At 42.8% G+C, this 13,122-nt stretch overlaps 1 protein-coding gene across 5 annotated transcripts in view; it reads left to right on the forward strand.

Annotated features, from left to right (window-relative positions):
* LOC137349461 (disco-interacting protein 2 homolog C) overlaps positions 1–13,122 on the forward strand; it is a 635,092-nt gene that overhangs the window by 513,401 nt on the left and 108,569 nt on the right. For all 5 annotated transcript variants that reach the window (XM_068014972.1, XM_068014974.1, XM_068014973.1 and 2 more), the window contains 2 exons: positions 9,510–9,633; positions 10,155–10,276. In XM_068014972.1, coding sequence (XP_067871073.1) covers positions 9,510–9,633; positions 10,155–10,276 — 246 coding nt within the window. The remainder of the gene's footprint in view (positions 1–9,509; positions 9,634–10,154; positions 10,277–13,122) is intronic.

Below are 13,122 nucleotides of genomic sequence, written 5' to 3' on the forward strand. Positions count from 1 at the left end.
GTCTATACAATTTTGATACCAATGCACGTAAGTTATTACTTTATGATGATGATTATTATTTCAGAACAGTGAATTTGCCAATGAATTATATTCTATTGAGCCAGATCATTTGATAATGTGAAACCTGCTATAACATTGATTATCAATAAAAACAGAAAGTGCTGGAAACATTCAGCAGGTCTGGCAGCATCTGCGGAGAAAGAAACACAGTTAATGGGCTGAATTTTATTGGCGTGCCACACATCGCGGCGGTGCTCTTTGAAGTCGGTGGCCTTCCGACACAGAAACACTGCCTCTCTGCCCCCGCGACATTCTGCGCGGGGGCTCATTTAAATGGAGGAGGTGGAGAGGCCGCCGATGTGGCGGGGGCAGCCGCTCCATTCCCGGTAATGGTGTCCGGCACCACTGCGCAAGCGCAAGCGCCAGCGCCATTTTTAAAGGGCTTCAAGCCATTAGCATTAATTTGAAACTTTAAAGTTTTAACTGCACAATTTAATGAAAATTATATATGAAAGGCTGGAGGCCCTTTCCCAACCCCCACAATGGTGGTTTTGTTGGCTGATATTAATAAATTCAATTTCACTCCTAACCCGAACACTCCCCCCCCCTCCCCCGCAACCTCTTCACATTTGCCCTTCAAACCCTTCCCACCATCCCCACAGCCAATAAGAATTGTCTTCCCTGCTCCCTCCCCCCCACCCCACCCTGATAATTTCAATCTTCCCCCTTCCCCACCAGTGTCGCGCCTTTGGAACTCGAGTTGCGGCTGGCGGCTGTAAAATCGGCGTGGGCCGGCTGCCAGGACTAGGCAAGTTAATTAGCATATTGTTTAATTAATTTAAATATTTAAATGAAGGCCCCGCTGCCAAGCGGTGGGGGGAGCCGCACCAAGGTCCCGCTGCCACCGGTAAAATGCAGCAGGGCCTTCTTGACGTCGTGGGTAGAGACAGGCCTCTCCCGGCAGAATTTTACGGGGCCCCCCCCCCCCGCCACGACCCCGGACGTCGAGGGGCTGGTAAAGTTCAACCCAATGTTTCAGGTCGACGACCTTTCATCGGAACTGATGAAAACCTTTGATTGTTCCGATGAAAGCTCATTGACCCGAAACTCGGTTTCTCTCTCCACAGATGCTGCCAGAACTGCTGAGCATTTCCAGCACTTTCTGTTTTTATTTCAGATTTCCAGCAGCTGCAGTATTTTGCTTTTACAACTCTGATTATCTGCTCTTTTTCAGGAATATTTGTCTGGCTGCTCCTTTCATCGTACTTTTGGGTAATGCTACTAATAATATGGGCTGTGTCAGATGGTGATCATGTAGATACGGTGCTGAAGAGTACTGAAATGTGAAAATAAGTTTAAATGCTAGGCGTTTTTGTAGCTTGGTTCGTCTGGTTTCGATGTATAACTGAGGGAAGAAGTTCTGAGTAGTAGAAAAAGCTATCTGCTTCACTCAAAGACCTGTCTTTCAGCCGACCATGGATTGCCAGTGCTAATATCTGTGGTGCTGTCCATAATTTTTGATTTTGCCCTTCCTCTCAACTGCAGAATATTAGGTGGGGAAAATTACAAACACGTAAGGAACTAAAACACATGGGGGGGGTGGTGGGGGGTGAAATTCATCTTGGACCGTAGCAACAAGTGGACTATAATGCATCGAGATTGGAAAAAAAAATCAGGCCGAACCTGCTATCGCCCATTTTGCAGCACTGCTGAAGATGAACTTCATCCCCATTACTTCTTCATGTCAGTCCATCATTCTTTTTCTTTTTTTCTTTTGGGCCTCCTTATCTCGAGAGACAATGGATACGCGCCTGGAGGTGGTCAGTGGTTTGTGAAGCAGCGCCTGGAGTGGCTATAAAGGCCAATTCTAGAGTGACAGGCTCTTCCACAGGTGCTGCAAAGAAATTTGTTTGTTGGGGCTGTTGCACAGTTGGCTCTCCCCTTGCGCCTCTGTCTTTTTTCCTGCCAACTACTAAGTCTCTTCGACTCGCCACATTTTAGCCCCGTATTTATGGCTGCCCGCCAGCTCTGGCGAACGCTGGCAACTGACTCCCACGACTTGTGATCATTGTCACAGGATTTCATGTCGCGTTTGCAGACGTCTTTATAGCGGAGACATGGACGGCCGGTGGGTCTGACACCAGTGGCGAGCTCGCTGTACAATGTGTCTTTGGGGATCCTGCCATCTTCCATGCGGCTCACATGGCCAAGCCATCTCAAGCGCCGCTGACTCAGTAGTGTGTACAAGCTGGGGATGTTGGCCGCCTCGAGGACTTCTGTGTTGGAGATACGGTCCTGCCACCTGATGCCAAGTATTCTCCGGAGGCAGCGAAGATGGAATGAATTGAGACGTCGCTCTTGGCTGACATACGTTGTCCAGGCCTCGCTGCCATAGAGCAAGGTACTGAGGACACAGGCCTGATACACTCGGACTTTTGTGTTCCGTGTCAGTGCGCCATTTTCCAACACTCTCTTGGCCAGTCTGGACATAGCAGTGGAAGCCTTTCCCATGCGCTTGTTGATTTCTGCATCTAGAGACAGGTTACTGGTGATAGTTGAGCCTAGGTAGGTGAACTCTTGAACCACTTCCAGAGCGTGGTCGCCAATATTGATGGATGGAGCATTTCTGACGTCCTGCCCCATGATGTTTGTTTTCTTGAGGCTGATGGTTAGGCCAAATTCATTGCAGGCAGCCGCAAACCTGTCGATGAGACTCTGCAGGCACTCTTCAGTGTGAGATGTTAAAGCAGCATCGTCAGCAAAGAGGAGTTCCCTGATGAGGACTTTCCGTACTTTGGACTTTGCTCTTAAACGGGCAAGGTTGAACAACCTTCCCCCTGATCTTGTGTGGAGGAAAATTCCTTCTTCAGAGGACTTGAACGCATGTGAAAGCAGCAGGGAGAAGAAAATCCCAAAAAGTGTGGGCGCGAGAACACAGCCCTGTTTCACGCACTCAGGGTAGGAAAGGGCTCTGAGGAGGAGCCACCATGTTGAATTGTGCCTTTCATATTGTCATGGAATGAGGTGACGATACTTAGTAGCTTCGGTGGACATCCAATCTTTTCTAGTAGTCTGAAGAGACCACGTCTGTTGACGAGGTCAAAGGCTTTGATGAGATCAATGAAAGCAATGTAGAGGGGCATCTGTTCTTCACGACATTTCTCCTGTATCTGACGAAGGGAGAACAGAATGTCAACGGTCGATCTCTCTGCACGAAAGCCACACTGTGCCTCAGGGTAGACACGCTCGGCCAGCTTCTGGAGCCTGTTCAGAGCGACTCGAGCAAAGACTTTCCCCACTATGCTGAGCAGGGAGATTCCACGGTAGTTGTTGCGGTCACTGCGGTCACCTTTGTTTTTATAGAGGGTGATGATATTGGCATCGCGCATGTCCTGGGGTACTGCTCCCTCATCCCAGCACAAGCATAGCAGTTCATGTAGTGCTGAGAGTTTAGCAGGCTTAGCACTCTTGATTATTTCAGGGGTAATGCTGTCCTTCCCAGGGGCTTTTCCGCTGGCTAGAGAATCAATGGCATCACTGAGTTCCAATTTTGTTGGCTGTATGTCCAGCTCATCCATGACTGGTAGAGGCTGGGCTGCATTGAGGGCAGTCTCAGTGACAGCATTCTCCCTGGAGTACAGTTCTAGGTAGTGCTCAACCCAGCGGTCCATTTGTTTGTGTTGGTCAGTGATTATGTCCCCTGATTCATCGAACCTAAAAGAACACACTTGAGTAACAAAATGGCTACATCACCGACTACTGCTGCTGTCATTCAGTCTTTTAATCTCCTGGTAATTTACTTTGGTGTTTAAGGAGGTTAACAGTGGCACAGGCAACTAATAAAGTAAGAAAAGAGCTCAAGCTTCAGCTTGGTAACCTGAAAATGAATTCCATCTGTGTTTAGTAAATTTCAGCTGCATTCCTACAGTCAAACCACATAATTCACTACTTTAAAATTACCAGAAAAACTGGGTTGTGTTTACATAGTTCTACAATTTTAATTGTTTATTATTTGGCTTGAGATGATGGCTCAAAAATCTTGGTATCATTCACCACAAGAAGGCTATGTTTTTTTTTAAAAAAGCAGGCGCATCATGTTAGTGATGGTACTCTGCCATTTACAAACATATTTTCATATCCAGAAACAAAAGCATATTCTCTTTGGTAGAATACAGTGTACATGTGCTGATGTATTAATGACAACTTATTTTAAGCAGTACATGCTGGGACTGCAGACCCTGCACAGTGTTAAATTTTATTTTCGGTTTTCACTGTGGCAGTAAAACCATTAACTGAAAATGGGTTTCATGCTGTTTCTCCACTTTTGCATTAAATTGAAGTGTCATTCTTTGTACTCAGTTTGAAAATAAGATTGATAAAAGCTGTGAGGAGTGATCCTTTCTGTCAAGATTGGGCACGTGCATTTAAGGAAGTAATCAAAATTGGAGGGTGAAGTCCAAGGACTCGAGGAAGCCCACCACCAACACCCCCACCTTCTTGGGCAACAAAGGATGGGCAATAAATGTGGCAGTGCTCATGTTACGCACATCCTGTGAACAAATACAATTTTAAAAACGTGTTTTAAGACATAAATATATTAATGATGAATCTGGTAAATTTTGCAGACATTTGCTTTGCTGTCTGTTGCAAAAAGATTTTCTGACACTTGTTTGCAGTTTTCAGCACAAATTCTGCCTTTGCCTGAAATTTGGCGGTTACCTTGCAATCTATTCTCTCATCTCTGATTGGCAGAGAAGTGATGATGAAACTACAAGGAGCCATCACATGATTCGTCAGAGTGGTGTATTTCAGGAGAACAATATTTATTGATGGTACCCGCTGCACATGCCTCCTTTAGAATAAGTATTTTTTAACAGAAAAGTGGAAAGTAAGCTCATGGGCTACTTTTTATTTTTTTTATTTATTTATTTTTATTTTTTTTATTTATTTATTTTTATTTAGAGATACACCCACCAAGTCTGTGCCGACCATCAACCACCCATTTATACTAATCCTACATTAATCCCATATTTCTACCACATCTCCACCTTCCCTCAATTCCCCTACCACCTACCTATACTAGGGGCAATTTACAATGGCCAATTTACCTATCAACCTGCAAGTCTTTGGCTGTGGGAAGAAACCGGAGCACCCGGTGGAAACCCATGCGGTCACAGGGAGAACATGCAAACTCCACACAGGCAGTACCCAGAATCAAACCCGGGTCACTGGAGCTGTGAGGCTGCGGTGCTAGCCACTGTGCCAGACATGCTACCATTAGAGTCATAGAGTCATCTACAGCACAGAAGGAGGCCATTCGCCCCATCGAGTCCAAAGAGTCATCCAGTCAGTCCCACTCCCCAGCTCGATCCCCGTAGCCCTGCAAGTTTATTTCCTTTAAATGGCCATTAATAAAAATCCGGTTTCATTCAATAGAATCTCCAACTTCATGTTTAAATTTCAGGAAAATGTCCTCCAATGTGCAGCTATATAGATTTGTGAGACACTGTTTTATGGAATTCATTTTACTGCTTCATATAATATCTTTTGCAATAAGTTGATTAAGGGATGTTTTTAGGAAACAGATATAGTCAGCATTCGGTTAACTTTAGAAGATGAAGAAACAAAAGATTCTAAATTTTAATTTAGAATTGCAAACATTACTACCCAAAAACATGCCATTTGGCCCATCACATTTGCAAAAGTGTTTTTTGACTTTGGGTCACTTTATAAAGATCCCACATTTCTGTTCACTCCCCACACCCTTAAATATTTTTATCTTTCAAGCAACTGTCTAATTATATTTTGGGACTCTGCTTCCACAAGCTTTTGGGGCAGAGAATGTTACATTCTATCTGCTGTCAGTGCCAAGAATTTCTCTGATCTCTCTTTTAATCCTCCTGTGGTTCATCTTAAATTTATGCCGCCTTGTTGTTATCTCACCGACCACTGGATATAGTCTAATGGCAGAACAATTAAACACATACTTTGGTTCTGTCTTCACAAAGGAGGACACAAATAACCTCCCAGAAATGTTAGGGAACCAAGGGTCTAATGAGAGGGAGGGACTGAAGGAAATCAGTATTAGTAAAAAAAAAAATAGTGCTAGGGAAATTAATGGGGTTAAAGGCTGACAAATCCCCAGGGCCTGATAATCTACATCCCAGAGTACTAAAGGAAGTGGCCCTGGAAATAGTGAATGCATTGATGGTCATCTTCCAAAATTCTATAGACTCTGAAGCAGTTCCTACAGATTGGAGGGTGGCAAATGTAACCCCACTATTTAAAAAAGGAGCGAGAGAGAAAAAACGGAATTACAGACCAGTTAGCCTTACATCAGTAGTGGGGAAAATGCTAGAGTCTATTATAAAGGATGTGATAGAACACCTGGAAAGCATAAACGGGATTGGGCAAAATCAGCATGGGTTTATGAAAGGGAAATCACGCTTAACAAATCTACTGGAGCTTTTTGAGGATGTAACTAGTAGAATAGATAAGGGAGAGCCAGTGGATGTGGTGTAATTGAATTTTCAGAAGGCTTTTGATAAGGTCCCACATAAGAGGTTAGTGTACAAAATTAAAGCACATGTGATTGGGGGTAATATACTGGCATGGATTGAGAATTGGTTGACAGACAGGAAACAGAGAGTAGGAATAAATGGGTCTTTTTCCAGGTGGCAGGCAGTGACTAGTGGGGAACCGCAGGGATCAGTGCTTGGGCCTCAGCTATTCGCAATCTATATTAATGACTTGGGTGAGGGTACTAAATGTAACATTTCTAAGTTTGCAGATGACACAAAGCTGAGTGGGGTGGGGGGGGCGGGGGAGGGAAATGTGAGTTGTGAGGAGGATGCAAAGAGGCTCCAATGTGATTTGGACAAGTTGGGTGAGTGGGCAAATGCATGGTAGATGCAGTATAATGTGGATTAATGTGAGGTTATCCACTTTGGTTGTAAAAACAAAAAGGCAGATTGTTATCTGAATGGTGATAGATTGGGAAAGGAGGAGGTGCAACGAGACCTGGGTGTCCTTGTGCACCAGTCGCTGAAATCAAGCATTCAGGTGCAGCAAGCAGTTAGGAAGACGAATGGTATCATTGCAAGAGGATTTGGGTACAGGAGCAAGGATGTCTTACTGCAGTTATACAGGGCCTTGGTGAGACCACATCTGGAGTATTGTGTGCAGTTTTGGTCTCCTTATCTGAGGAAGGATATTCTTGCCATGGAGGGAGTGCAAAGAAGATTTACTAGGCTGATTCCTGGGATGGCAGGATTGACGTATGAGAAGAGATTGGGTCGACTAGGCCTATATTCACAAGAGTTTAGAAGAATGAGAAGGGATCTCATAGAAACCTATGAAATTCTAACAGGACTAGACAGGCTAGATGCAGGGAGGATGTTCCCAATGGCTGGGGAGTTCAGAACTAGGGGCCACAGTCTCAGGATATGGGGTATGCCATTTAGAACCGAGATGAGGATAAATTTCTTCACTCAGAGGGTGGTGAACCTGTGGAATTCTCTACCGCAAAAGGCAGTGGAGGCCAAAGCATTAAATATATTCAAGAAGGAGATGGATATCTTAATGACAAAGGGATCAAGGGATACGGTGAGAAAGTGGGAACAGAGTACTGAATTAGACGATCAGCCATGATCTTTTTTGAATGGTGGAGCAGGGCCGAATGGCCTACCTCTCCTATTTTCTATGTTTACTACTGTTTGTCTTGTAATAACCTTCATAATCTTGAAGGCCTGTACCAGGTCACCCATTGACCTCTCATTTCTAGTGAAAAATCCTTACCTTCTCTCTTCACACTAACTCTGAAGTGATTTATGAATCTAACTGCTTATAAGGACTAAACCAAATCAGGAGCGCATCCCCACGAATCTCCTTTAATCAAGTTCAAACCAGGCAAATTCAAAGACACTTATTTGGGTCCAAAGAATTGCACTAGCTTTCCCTCAAAGAAAGAAAACCAACAGAGAATTTTACCATCTTTCGGATGGCCTATTTCTAATATTTTATGGCTAAGTCATAAATATCCCAGATATTATAAGGGTCTGGGAAACTCTCTTCAATACGTATCTCTCCACTTAAAGAGACACAGAGAGAGGGTTCTTGGAGTTGTATACAGAATGCTACATGAGACGATTTATTAACTTTTATATATTTATTAAAAAATTTAACATGTAATAAACTTCTTAAGTGGATAAGTATATCACTATGTCAAATATTACTAAGATGTAACACATATTCTTATTTTTAAAATAATCCAAAAGTTTAACCTTGCTACTGTTACAGCAAAATTATCTTAGACTATCCATCAAAATTTAAAGTAAACTTTTTTTTTAGATTAGAGATACAGCTCCGAAACAGGCCCTTTGGCCCACCGAGTCTGTGCCGAACATCAACCACCCATTTATACTAATCCTACACTAATCCCATATTCCTACCAAACATCCCCACCTGTCCCTATATTTCCCTACCACCTACCTATACTAGTGACAATTTCTAATGGCCAATTTACCTATCAACCTGCAAGTCTTTTGGCTTGTGGGAGGAAACCGGAGCACCCGGAGAAAACCCACGCAGACACAGGGAGAACTTGCAAACTCCACACAGGCAGTACCCGGAATTGAACCCGGGTCCCTGGAGCTGTGAGGCTGTGGTGCTAACCACTGCGCCACTGTGCCGCCCTAAACTTGTACCTTAAATCTCCGAATAAGGCATGGGATGAGAAGTGTTGTTTGAGGATACAATACCCCCAAGTGTTTGCTTCAAAAACTTGTATTTTTATACTATTTCTAAGGTGTCATATGACTTTTGCATTAGAAGTGACCTTCCTGTGTTCCAGACCCCTGTGGAACACCACTCTTCATATATTTCTGATCTGAGTACTTCACCAAATGCTTTTGGAAAATCCTTATAAACCATATCCACAGCATTTATTTATCCTCTGTTATTTTTTTTTTTAAAGAGTTCTATATGTCTGTCAATCACAACTTATATTTTAGAAATCTCTGCTGACTAACCCTGATCAACTTCCATTTCTCCCATAGTTTAGTAATTTAATCTGTGTTATAAACTCTAATAGTTTCATTCTTCAGTATTTTGAAATTTGTGCAGGAGAGTATGCATAAAAATATTTTGAGACATTGGGTAATTTATTTTGCCCTATAATGTAGAATGATTCTCAAGACACTGAAGAGAATGCTTCACTTTTTAAACTTTTTTACTATGTTATATATTTTCTGATATTCATTGGTATTGCTATAAATAAAAGTTAGTGAAGGGGCATGTTTCCTTCAATAAAAATGGCAGCTGTGGTGAAGAACAAACTGATTTGCCTGCTTTAAGCAATTGTTATTTTAATTTCTAGGAGTTAATATGCAATATGTATTTTGATGTTGGGTATGAATGCTCTTTCCAATTCTATTATCTCTGTTCAGTGAGATAATCATTTGAGCTGTCATAAAAGTAATCACATTTCACCTTTTATTTTTGTTTACCAGGGAACAATAGCCAATTCTTTAACATGCCTTCAGCTACATAAACGAGCCGAGAAAATAGCAGTTATGCTGATGGAGAGGGGGCACCTACAGGATGGAGATCATGTGGCTTTGGTCTATCCACCAGGTATGTTAATGGGGAGGCGGTGGCGTAGTGGTAATGTCACTGGACTAGTAGTCCAGAGGCCCAGGCTAGTGCTCAGGATAAGGGTTCGAATCCAACCATGGCAGATGGTGACATTTGAGTTCAATAAATAAATCTGGAATTAAAAAGCTAGTCTAATTGGAAAACATAAAAGCATTGTCGATTGTTGTAACAACTAATATTCTTTAGGGAAGGAAATCTGCCATCCTTAGCTGGTCTGGCCTACATATGACTCCAGATCCACAGCAATATTGTGCCAAATGCAATGTGCATTCAAAATTTATCGTCAGATTAAAAGGAATTTCTATGTTTCATCAGCTAAAAAGCTAAGGATTAGAGGAACTTGACATCATTAATCTAAGTTTGCTATTTTAGATGGATTAAGTGCCTTTTGAAGAAAACCTGATGACTTAGTTTGTTGCAAAGCTTATACTGCAGTAACATGAGGCTTTGTAATTTAAAGTGCAGATATCAAGATGAAAAATGTTTTGTCCTTCATACAGGAATAGACTTAATTGCAGCATTTTATGGATGCCTATACGCAGGTTGCGTACCAATAACTGTTCGTCCTCCACACCCACAGAATATTGCTACTACGTTACCCACAGTGAAGATGATTGTGGAGGTAGGTCAGCATTTAACATTCTGGTATATTCTGCGTTTGCGTTTTCACCCAATTTTTTTTAACCAAGTCAACAATTTTATTCCTGCCTAGTTTTTTGAGTCACATGACTCTTTAGAAGACTTCTATTTACCAGTACCTCATATTTTACCCTGTCACTATTTCAAAATGATAAGGTCTTAAAATAAAAAGGTTAAATCAGCTAAAATCAACTCTTGAACCCAAATTAATTCTAATTCAGTTCATCACGTTTTATTGGACCTCACTGGCAAATGTTTTTGTTGAGAGTGGTGCTGGTATAGTCTGAGATTGGATCTGTTATATAACTGCAGCCGAAAATGTCAAAATTGCTGAGACCCCTAAACCAGATATTCTGTTGATTATTATACTGGTGTGTCTCTTCATAAGCTTACATTATCAGTAATTCACTCTATATTTTCTTTGTGCATTTATTTCCCCCTCCCCCACTCAATTAAACAAAGTAGTGTAGGACTTTTTTTTAATTTGTTCTTGGGACATGAGCCACACTGGCAAGGCATTTTTCATTGCTGACTCCCATGTGGGACTGGAGTCACATTTTGGGAAAGTGGGTCGGGGCAGGATCTCTTCCCCGAAGGACATCAGTCAGATCAATCAATGGGGAGGCGGTGACATAGTTTTAATGTAACTGGATTAGCAATGCAGAGGCCCAGGCTAGTGCTCTGGGGACATGGGTTCAAATCCCACCATGGCAGACAGTGAAATTTAATTCAGTTAATAAATCTGGAATTAAAAAAGCTAGTCTAATGGTGACCATGGAACCATTGTCTTTTGTTATAAAAACCCATCTGGTTCACTAATGTCCTTTAGGGAAGGAAAGCTGCTGTCCTTACCTGGTCTGGCCTACATGTGACTCCAGACCCACAGCATGTGGTTGACTCTTAAATGCCCTCTGAAATGGCCTAACAAGCCATCCAGTTTCTCGAGGACAAATAGGGATGGGCAATAAATGCTGGCCTAGCCAGCGGGTTTATCATTATTTTCTGATGCCTCAAATTACCAGATTTATTAAATTCAATTTCACAATTTACTATGCTGTGATTTGATCTCAGGACGTCTGGATTGCCCGTCCTGTATCAAAACCATTAGGGTATCACACCCATTTAGATGAGTTTGCCTACTACGTGATTTTTAGCTCATAGGCATGTAGGTTCCTGCTGGTAAAATAGAAATCTGAAGAGTAACCTTCATTGTTGAACTGTTGCTTATATTCAGACTTGGGTAATCTATTTTACAAGTAGTTGGGAATAGGACAGTGCTTGCCTGTTCAGAATACAGATCCCGATGACTTAATGAGAGACGATGTTAATTGCTGAAAAATGGATGCAGTCATTTGGTTGCATAATAATGATGATCATGGTTTGTTCAGTGATTTGGAAATGTGATGACTGTAAATCTTCCACTTAATTGACCATGCCTATATTTTTCATTTGCGAAATTTTCTCATCATTTATCTCTGACCTTCAGCTTATGTGGTAATATTAATTCCTGTCAGTCAGCGGGCGAATGTTTATTATTGAACAGTGCTTTGCTCCAAAGCAGTATCCTCTCGGTGCTTCAAGGCCGTACTTTATGGCCCAGTTAGAGTACAGCAGTGCTGTCATTGCTATCCATGACTTTGGTGGTCACCCTCTAATGTAATGGAGGTTGTCCTGCTGGTTCTGAGGAGTAGAGAACAACCTTAGGAACAAGTTTTAATCGGGTATTCTAACAGAGGCGTGTCCCTATGGCAAGTATGCAGTCTGCCATCACCATTTTATAAAAGACTTGCATTTATACCTCGCCTTTCATGACCTCAGGATGTTCCAAAGTGCTTTACAGCCAATGAAGTACTTGTGAAGTGTCTTCACTGTAGGAATGTAGGAAACGCACCACCCAACTTGCATGCAGCAAGGTCCCACAGCAGTACTGTGACAATGACCAGGTAATATGATTAGATGGTGTTGGTTAAGGGATAAATATTCGACACCTTCCATCAATTTACTGATGATTGAGAGTAGACTGGTTGGACTTGTCCTCCTTTTTGTGTACAGGACATACCTGGGCAATTTTTCACATTGCCAGGTAGATGCCAGTGTTATAGCTATGCTGGAACAGCTTGGCTAGGTGCACGGCAAGTTCTGGAGCACAGCTCTTCAGTACTATTGCTGGAATATTGTCAGGACTCATAGCCTTTGCAGTATCCCGTGTCTTCGAAATCGTGCCATTGGAGCTTTTTTTCATTCATTCATGGAATGTGGGTATCACTGGCTAGGCCAGCATTTATTGCCCATCCCTAATTGACCTTGAGAAGGTGGTGGTGAGCTGCCTTCTTGAACCGCTGCAGTCCATGTGGGGTAGGTACACCCACAGTGCTGTAAGGAAGTGAGTTCCAGGATTTTGACCCAGCAACAATGAAGAAACGACGATATAGTTCCAAGTCAGGATGGTGTGTGGCTTGGAGGGGAACTTGCAGGTGGTGGTGTTCCCATGCATTTGCTGCCCTTGTCCTTCTCGGTGGTAGAGGTCGTGGGTTTGGAAGGTGCTGTCTAAGGAGCCTTGTTGTATTACTGCAATGCATCTTGTAGATGGTACACACTGCTGCCACTGTGAGTTGGTGGTGGAGGGAGTGAATGTTTGTAGATGAGGTGCCAATCAAGCGGGCTGCTTTGTCCTGGATGCTGTCGAGCTTCTTGAGTGTTGTTGGAGCTGCACCCATCCAGGCAAGTGGAGAGTATTCCATCACACTCCTGACTTGTGCCTTGTAGATGGTGGACAGGCTTTGGGGAGGTAGGAGGTGAGTTACTTGCCGCAGGATTCCTAGCCTCTGA

The sequence above is a fragment of the Heterodontus francisci genome, chromosome 2 (assembly GCF_036365525.1).
Source record: "Heterodontus francisci isolate sHetFra1 chromosome 2, sHetFra1.hap1, whole genome shotgun sequence".
Lineage (NCBI taxonomy): Eukaryota > Metazoa > Chordata > Chondrichthyes > Heterodontiformes > Heterodontidae > Heterodontus > Heterodontus francisci.